Here is a 9,859-nt window from a genome sequence, read left to right on the forward strand (position 1 = left end):
CTTTAAAGAGGAACCCCATTTGCTACGGGGTGAAGTCTCCGCGTGGCTGGCATTCGACGAAGTTCCATGCTGAGTAGACCCATGGAAATCATGGTCATTAACACTGACGGCTCTACTCTGGGGCAAACTTCGTGGTTGGTGACTACTGCCCTCCGTGGTGTTGTTTTGGCAATTAAAGCACCCCCGCCTCAAATAAAGCATCTTGGGAACTGGAATTTGCCAAGGGTGCAGGGAATTGCCGTTCAGTGCAGGGTCAAGGGGAGAGGGCCCATTCCGCGTCGGGGTTGCCGCGGGGCAGGCCCCTTTGCGCCAAGACGTGCGTCTTCTGGCGTCGCGGCGCAGCCGTCCTCCCGCTCCCTCCCCGGCCCGAACTGGCCTCGACGCGGCTTCTTTCTGGCGCGAGGAGGGAGCGGCTCTGGGGCCAGGACGTCGGCCGGCCTCCGGCGCGAGTGGGCGGGCCCCGTCGGGGCGGGTGGGCGGTCTTGGCGCGTAGGCACTAGAGCGCAGGTGGCTCCGGCTGGGCGCTTCATTCGCCGCCGGTGGCGCGTCCAGACAGTCGCAACGAGCGGGGCGACCCGAGCTTGGGCCGGCGTGGCGCTTGGTTCCGGAGCCTCCGCCCGGAGCGCCCCCCGTCTGGAGACCCGGCCGGAAGGAGCGTCGAGCCGGCTGTCGGACGCGGCCGAAGCAGCGAGGGCGGCATGGCAGGCGGCGGCGGCTGCTCCTCGGCGACTCCACGCGGCCAGCCCAGCGCGCTCGCCAAGCCCCGCAGGCGAACGCTGCCCGTCGGAGAGTGACCGCCACCGGGCCGGGCCAGGACGCGTGTCCCGCTTGCATGGCTCGCGTGCGCTCTGCGCGGAGGTACTTTGGCACCGCGGCGCCCGTGGCCTCGCCAAAGAAACTTTTCTCCCTCGCGATCCTGTCGGGGACCTGTGAAGCGGACCCAGCGCCTCTGCCTGCCCGGGCGCGGAGTTTCCGAGCAGGGCGAGCAAGCGAGCGAGCATGAGCCGGGAGAGAGCCGCCCCCGGGCCGCCTTGCTATGGAGCTTCGCCTCTTCGGTTGGTTGCGTCCCTCCGGGTTTTACCCCCCTTAAGGCGCCCGGCTGGCCGGGGACCAGAAGCGCCCAGGTGCGGGTGCGCCTTTAGCCAGCGCTGAAGGACTTTGGGGTGACTGGCTTTGCGGGGCTCGGACCGGACTGCGAGGGGCGTGCCTCGTATCATGTGCGCCTTGGGCGACGCTGTTGCTGTTACGCGGACCCACCGGCTCTCCTTCCCGGGACTCGATCCGAAGACCTAAACCCACCGCGCTCCCCACCCGGGAGGCAGCGCCGCCTTCCCCCTTTGCGGCGCCGGTGCCATGGCTGGCCTCCACGACGCGTGGCTGAGCCTCTTGCTGCTCTTGCTGAAGGCTCCCGCTCCGTCGGCGGCCGCCTCCAAGGCCATCGTGTGCCAGGAGATCACGGTGCCCATGTGCAAGGGCATCGGCTACAACCTGACCTACATGCCCAACCAGTTCAACCACGACACGCAGGACGAGGCCGGGCTGGAGGTGCACCAGTTCTGGCCCCTGGTGGAGATCCAGTGCTCTCCGGACCTCAAGTTCTTCCTGTGCAGCATGTACACGCCGATCTGCCTGCTGGACTACGCTAAGCCTCTGCCTCCGTGCCGCTCGGTTTGCGAGAGAGCCAAAGCGGGCTGCTCTCCCCTGATGAGGCAGTACGGCTTCGCTTGGCCCGAGAGGATGAACTGCGACAAGCTGCCCGTCCTGGGGGACGCCGAGATGCTGTGCATGGATTACAACCGCACGGAGGCCGCCACCACCTTGCCACCGTTCCTCACCAAGCCTACCCGCCCCTCCAAAGGGGCCCACAGGAACCTGACCCCGCTAAGTGGGGCCGGCTGCAAGCGGGTGTGTGAGTGCCGGGAGCCCCTGGTCTTCATCTCTGAAGAGTCCCACCCGCTCTACAACAAGATTGAGACGGGCCACGTCCGCAACTGCGCTGTCCCTTGCTTCCAGCCCTACTTCACCCAGGATGAGAAGACCTTTGCTACCTTTTGGATCGGCCTGTGGTCTGTCCTCTGCTTTATCTCCACCTTAACCACAGTGGCCACCTTCCTGATTGACATGGAGAGGTTCAAGTACCCGGAACGTCCCATCATCTTCTTGTCTGCCTGTTATCTCTTCGTCTCCATCGGCTACATCATCCGGCTGGTGGTGGGCCATGCCAGCGTGGCTTGCAATAAAGATTACAACCACATACACTACGAGACCACGGGCCCTGCCCTCTGCACGGTGGTCTTCCTCCTGATCTACTTCTTTGGCATGGCCAGCTCCATCTGGTGGGTCATCTTGTCCCTCACCTGGTTCTTGGCTGCTGGGATGAAGTGGGGCAACGAAGCCATTGCTAGCTACTCCCAGTATTTCCACATGGCCGCGTGGCTTGTCCCCAGTGTCAAGTCCATCGCAGTGCTGGCCCTGAGCTCGGTGGATGGCGACCCGGTCTCCGGCATCTGCTATGTGGGAAACCAGAACCTAGACAAGCTGCGGGGTTTTGTCCTGGCTCCATTGGTGGTGTACCTTTTCACGGGGAGCATGTTTCTGCTGGCCGGTTTTGTGTCCCTCTTCAGGATCCGGAGTGTGATTAAGCAAGGGGGCACCAAAACAGACAAGCTGGAGAAGCTGATGATCCGGATTGGCATCTTCACCGTGCTCTACACAGTCCCAGCCACGATAGTGGTGGCCTGCTACATTTATGAGCAGCACTATCGGGAGAGGTGGGAGGCAGCACAAAACTGCTCTTGCCCTGGGGAGAAGCCCAAGGTCAAGCCCGACTATGCTGTCTTTATGCTGAAGTACTTCATGTGCCTGGTGGTGGGAATCACCTCGGGGGTCTGGATTTGGTCAGGGAAGACCTTCGAGTCTTGGAGGCGGTTCACAAGCAGGTGCTGCCGGAGCGGGAAGCCTGGCGGCACAGGCATGTACAGCGAAGCAAGCGCAGCCCTGACGGCCAGGAGTGGGCTGCCCAACCCTGCTACTTACCACAAACAAGTCCCACTGTCCCACGTCTGAAAAAAAGGGAGGGGGAGCAAAAAAACGACAACAACAAAAAACCCCAAAGCACCTTACTTGGTCGTAGTTGGGAGCAGGTAAGCACGGTGTGACTTGAGCTCCCAACTGCAGAAAGGTTTTGAAATATCCCCTGGAGCTGTTTTTTAAACCTGTCATTTGGTCTGTCTGTCTTGATAAAACACTTTGCTCCATCTCCTGATGGAGACACAAAAGAGGGGCGTGTTCAAGGGGGGGGGGAATGGACACATTGCTTTGCCCATATTGCAAGATTGCAGGGTTTACTAAGAGCACGCTACAGCCTTGGGAATGTATTTTGTCCTTCCTGGGGAAGTGTGGAAGGAGCAAGCTAAGCTCTAACTCTTACTTTACATGGGGTATGTGTGAATTAGTTTCCAGGTATAATGAAAAACCAGTCTTGGAGGATGCAGTTCTGAAGGGCAAGGGCTGCTTCCGCTCAGTATGACTCCCCCCCCCAAAAAAACCATCCCAATTAATTTCCTCACACCATTGGGAAAGCAGCTGAGGATGAGCAAATGGCAGGAAAAGGAACATCCACTGTTCCTTGGCTTCTGCATTCCTATTCAGGATAGTGAAATCCTATACATGTTTACGGTACTTGGAAGCAAGTCCCATTGAGGTCTCTCTGTGTGTGCGCTTAAGAGCATAAGAACAGCACTGCTGAATCAGGCCAAAGGCACCAAGCAGATGCCCCTGCAAGCAGAACCCGAGTGCAGCCAGAACCACACCCCCCCCCCCCAGCCCCTTGTGATTCCCAGCAACAAGTTTTCAGAGACAACCTTTGAGGGCAGCTTACTCTCCGTCCAATTGTCTCCTGTATTCTGTGTCTCCCACACAATCTAGTTTGCTCCTTAGGATACTTACTATTTAATTGGTGAAATGATAATTTTAAGAGTCCTTTCCACTAGGTTGCATAGCTGTCAGGTTCTCTCCCTTTTTAAGGGAAATTCCCTTATGCTGAATAGGCTTCCTCGTGAGAAAAGGGAAAACTTGACAGCTATGCTAGGTTGGGGTCGGCAGCTGCAGTCAGGCAAATGTTAAGTTTCCTGGTAGCGGAACTTTGTCACGCTGTGAAAACATGTTACTGAAGTTTTCAGATATAAAGGAGTATCAATTTGGAGAGAGGCTCTACTTTCAAAATGGGTGAGTTGTGGAGCTGAGATTGAGCAGAGTCTGGTTTCAGGTTTTATTTTTGGATGGCAAAAGTCCACCATCATCAGTTTTTTATACATGCCTTTGCCAAACCGAATGCCAGGCGGCCTCATAAAGCTATTGGTGTATTAGTTTCTCTTCAGCATTCAAAATGAAAGTAGGAAGGGCTGCATGAATTCAGATGCAGACCAGAAGTCCTTGTTAAATTCTGAAATGGCACACACCATCTTCATAAACATGATTTCACCTACTTTTGCAAATGAGGACTGTGCATTTCTTACTGCGTTTTCACTTTAAGGGCATGGGGGCTGCAAGCCTGTGCATGTTTACTCAGAACTAAGTCCCATTGAACTCAATGGGGCTTACTCCTAGGAAAGTAGATTCAGCCCCATAGTCATTTTCAGTCTCTCTGTCTCTCCTATTCCAGTTCCACCTGCCCTGGTGGGGTGATAGATAACAGCAACAAGTTTTCTTGAGATTAATTTCACCACAAATTCTTTGACTCGAGGGATTGAAAAATCAGTTGACACAAGATATGAAGAATTACTCAAGAGGTAAAGCTGTAAAGAACCCTAAAGAATCGATTTATAGTTTGGCACACTAGCAGTCTGATCCTCTGCAAGTTTGTTCAGCAGTATGTCTTCCTGAGTGTAAGGGGACTTACCTGAAAAGGTACTGGGCATGTTTTGATTCCCTTCTCTCTCTTTCTCTCTCTCTCTCTCTCCTCCATCTACTGACACAATGGTTCTTGGATAACAGGTTTTTAACATATGGCTGCCCTGAGTGAGGCAGGGTATGTATTTGTAAGGTATTAATGCTAATCCCCCTCCGCCCCCCTTTAGAAAGTAGAGCTCTGCCCCTAGCGCAATCCCCTTAAGATTGAATGCATTGTGTCTCTCCCGAAACAACAACAGCCACAACTGTAGGGAATGACAATCAATATCCCTCCCTCTCTTTGCAGAAGGGGCCACCTCCATTTCTAGCCTTTGAAGCAGTGGCAAAAGTCACCTTTGAAGGAAAGCTGTTCAGCTTTTAAACCTTAAAAGCTGATACTTCTGTATTAACCTGAAAATTAGATATGGCAGTAGATTGCTAGCACTGTGTGTGTGTGTTTGTGTCAAGGGAGCCAGTCCTCTTTCAGTGAAAAGTGTTAGCACTTCAGTTCTATATGGAAAATACTGTACTTCATTCTGGTAATAAGATTTTTTTTTGGGGGGGGGGGGTAATTTCATTTGGATCTGCTTTACAAAGAGGCTGGTGAGTTTCTCCTGAACTCTGATTTACTCACTGCTCAGTTTGTGAAATGGCAGCTTCAGGAGAATCCAAACCTCTTTGGCCTCCATACAATTCATACAACACATTCAAAGCAGATGGCTTTCCCCAACAATCCTGCGAACTGTAGTTTACACCCCAAAGAGCCACCATTTTCAGCACCCTTAGCAAACTACAGTTCCCCGGGTTCATTGGAGGCAGCCATGTGCTTTTAAAGTGTGGTGTGGATATGACCACATAGGTTTGTGAGGAAGCAAATCCACCGCCCACCCATTTAGCTAGGACTTTGGCACTGATCCTGCCCATGCTACCACCCCAACCCAGGGGGGGAAAAAGAGCCCTTTTCTAAGCGCTGGTTTCCATGTGCACAACTATCACTGGGTAGCTGCAGGATTAAGTGTGACCTGGTCCTGTGAAGGATATCCATGACAACTTAAATGCTACTGGTAAAGTTTTCCACATCACTTCCCAAACCATCTCTCCCCCCCCCCCCCGGTTTTGGCTTTCCAATTTCAGTGGGGAAGTTGAGTATGTGCTTAACTCGCTCTCTGTTCAAAAGCAACAGGATGTCAGGCTACAATCCTCTCTGTCTGTCTCTCTATATATATTTGCACACTCACCCGTGGAGTAACTGTTTGAACTTATTGAGCTTTTATATCTGAGTAGACGTAACATGGTTTAAACTTTAAAGAACTTAAGCAGGGCTGGCCCACACCTTTCAAAATAAAACAGCATCTTTCCGTCCAGTTGCCAATGCATCTTTTACTAAGGTAGGCATGTAGGCCTTATCCATCGGCCACCATCAGGTGACTTTGAAAACAAGCAACTCTTTCCAGGATCACTTTCCAGCCTGTTTCTTCGAGCGCACCTGCCCACCAGTGGCTGCAAGTGGAGCATTGCCTTAGGAGGGTTTCTTCTGATCTCGTTTACTGGATAGGGAAAAGTGTGAACAGGATCGGACTCTTACATTAGCCCAGCAGCACAGGAAACAGCTATGCTGGTGGAGCTCTCTCCTCCCCGCCTGCTGCTGAGATAATGTGGGGAGGAGGGTTGCAAGATGATGCCAGAGCTTCCTTCTCCCTTGGATGCTCAGCTCCCACAGTTGCTGCTGCTACTGCTGGGGGTTAGCCGGAGGGAGTGTGCAACCTGGGAAGGACACATCCAGTTCCTGGACCGGATGGCTGTGTCACTCAGTGGTGTCAGATGTTAAGCATACACATGGATGGAGCAGGCGGAGGCAAGAGAGGAGGGGTTGGTGGAAACTTGGCCAAAGAGGCTTTAGCCTGGACAGGAACTAGCAACACTCCGCTTTTCCTCTGGAGCCCATGGAAGGCAGAGGAAAGGTGCAAGGGCAGAACTTTTTGAAGGAATTTGGCTATACTTCTACAGGTGGTTGGTTTTTAAGTATTTGACAGAGTAGCTCCAGCTTGCAGACATCATCCATTGAGTTAAAGAGTTGCTCTTGTTTTTTAAAATTAATACTACCCAAAATATTACAGGGTTCACTTAACTTGGCTTCTTTTATCAGAGAACTGACAAGGATCTGGCATCTTAAAATAGCCAGGATGCGGGTTGAGGGTTTTTTTTAAAGGGTTTGCATCCTATCCTTCCTTGAAGTCATGACTTGGAGCAAATAGCATTTTACCCACAAAGCAACCCTGTGATGTAGGTTGAGTGACTTGCCCACAGCCTCCTGGTGGTGGATGCAGTGAGAAGAGAGCAGCTATCAGGGTCTAACCACTGCCCCTCTGGCTGTTTCTGCGGCATATGCACCTTCCTTCCAGTTGTGCTGTCTGTCAGTCTTATTTAGCGCAGAGTTGGCTGGGTGTCATGGAGTTAAGTGGGAGATCCTACCTTGAAGGCAGTGGTTGAATGACCTTCTTCCAGAATCTATGGATCTGCCACTCCTAGTGTCCTGCAGGAGGAAAAGGCTAGAGGGATGCTTGGCCTCAGCTTCTGATACTGAATTGGAAGCTGCCAATCGGCCACAATGGCGATGCAGGTGTCACTCTACTGCTGCACCTCTGTGCTTGGCATTGGTCATTTTGAACAGCAGCCTTACTCACTTTAACGCCGATGTTTGTATGTTTTTGTATGCTGCATTCTTCCTTTCCAAAGGACTGCTGTAACAGTGCAGACTACTTGAAATGACTTGTTCACCTTGACAGGCGGCCTAAAACTTGACAGCATTAAATATTTAGCTCACAGTCTAACATGGCATTAGGGCACACTTAAATCCATTGAAAGTGATGGCCTTAAGTGCAAACTGTGTTGTGATTACTTTCTTCAATTTGTAGAACAATAAATATTTTGGTTAACCTAAGTTGTCTCCCCCCCCCACCCCAAAGGAGAAGTATATCATGTAATATTTCTTGCTAATGGCACAATGGAAAAGATGTTCTTTGAAATGCTAGCTTAAACTGCTGTTAGCTCTGCTCCCTTCATCAGAGACACCAAGCCAACTGAGCAATGCATATGAGCAAATTTATTGCTCGTTTCGTCTCCCCTGCCCCAAACTGGTTTCACTACCTAGCCAAGCTATGACTGAAGTAGAAAATACTGAATTTCATTTACATTTGTCATGTGCTAACAAGATTCATGATTTCTCCCTCCCACTATAATCTGTGCTGTAAGCAGGTTTAAATTGCCAATACTTATTTTAGCATTGTCCCCAGGATTTGGTCCTCACTGCAGCTCCCTCTAAGCCAAACTCAGTGCAAAAATGAAAAGGGCATCCTACCAAATTTTGCTGTGCATGTTTCCATAAATTACCTGCACAATTTCCTGGACCACTGTACAGATATACCAAGTAGATCGGCAGTGGCTACGTAAACTCTCTTGAAGGGAGAAAGAAACCACCTGTATATTTTTTACATTCCTCACCAAACCATGCAAACATACAAGATATTTCTCTGTAGCAGACGCACATCTTATTATATGTATGGGTGATAGCTATGAAAATCCTCATCTCGCCTATTGTGTCTACTATTCTTGATTCCACCCAATGCTGTACCTAGTGGAATAGCGATACAGGGAAAATAAATCTGCTTGTTGCAACTTTGCTAGAAGGTACAGGCACCTTCTGGTTGAAGTTTGAAATAGCTCACCTTGCACAATTTGTGAAGCACCCAGCCAAAACACGGCCTTGACAATCAGCCTGTTTGTCATTGCAGGCAGGCAGCTAAAATAGGTTTATCAAAAGTCCTGGTAAAGCTGCAATCAATAGCTGGGGGAGGGAGCTGGATGGAACATGGGCTGTTGAGAGGCTCAATTTTAACTTAAGTGGTTTCTGAAGTCACCCAACCTTACTGGATTAATACATTTGTAGTCTAATGCAATTAGAGCAATAACTTGATGAATCAAAAAGTTGTGGTTGCCATAGTTTAGGAACATGACTGCTTACGGTAAGGAAACTAAAACTGTTGCCAGATGATAAAAGGAAGAGATTGAAAAGTAAGAAGCAGGACATAATATATTGCATAACATTGCATTTTGGAATGCAGAAAACATCAGTGTACAAGTTGTCATTCATTTTGACACGTACAGGGGTTCTTTTTCATCGAGACATTGTGTACACCGGCATGTTCCGAGACAGAATTGCACCATGTAGTTATAGTATGTAAATATTTGTATTAAAAGAATTACATTTGTATATATTCTGAATCTCTAGTGAACTTTTGATACGGGTTGGAAGCAGCTTGTAAATTCTCACTGACACGGAGAGGCAGCTTTGGATACAGATAAAACAGGATGGAAGTCCAGGGCATTAAATGGCTGTACTTGATACGGGATCCATGCTTGGGTGGGTCATGCTGCTTTTTTTCAGTTGTGCCTTGTGGAGGGATGAAGCTTTTACATGCTACTTGCAATATGATTATGAAAATACCATGCCAAATGACGTTTTTTAAAAAAATGAAAGGAAAAAGACATCGTTGATTCTGTGAAAAGCTTTAAGAGGAAATAAACCAACTTCAAACTGCCACCTTAATAAATGCCTAAACATGATTATTGCAAGCATGGTTAGGGAATCATTCTATATGAAAAGTGAACAGGTTCTCTCTCTCTCTCTGTGTGTGTGTGTGTGTTTGTAGTACGCAACCTTACCTTTTACAGGCCACTAACTGTTGTACTCTGATATACAGGGCTCTTTAAAAGAAAATGCTGGTTTCTCAAAAGCTCTGTACCAAACTTCCAGCTTTTGCATAGAAACGACACATATAAAGATACTACTTCATATAAAGATATGAAGGCACTAGCGGGATTGAGATAAAACCTACATCTTTGATATTAAGTAAAATTAAGAAAATGCACGAGTGGAATGAAATAATTTACCTGCTTTTTTTGGGGGGGG

General features: G+C 49.9%; 1 protein-coding gene across 1 annotated transcript; it reads left to right on the forward strand.

Moving 5' to 3' along the window:
• The first annotated feature begins 533 nt into the window (after positions 1–533).
• FZD5 (frizzled class receptor 5) lies at positions 534–9,500 on the forward strand. The gene has a single exon (XM_060282121.2). It carries the CDS (start codon positions 1,354–1,356, stop codon positions 3,064–3,066), a length of 1,713 nt encoding a protein of 570 aa, XP_060138104.1. The 5' UTR covers positions 534–1,353; the 3' UTR covers positions 3,067–9,500.
• The last annotated feature ends 359 nt before the right edge of the window (positions 9,501–9,859 follow it).

Source organism: Zootoca vivipara, chromosome 1, assembly GCF_965207765.1.
Source record: "Zootoca vivipara chromosome 1, rZooViv2.hap1.1, whole genome shotgun sequence".
In the NCBI taxonomy this organism is placed as follows: Eukaryota; Metazoa; Chordata; class Lepidosauria; order Squamata; family Lacertidae; genus Zootoca; species Zootoca vivipara.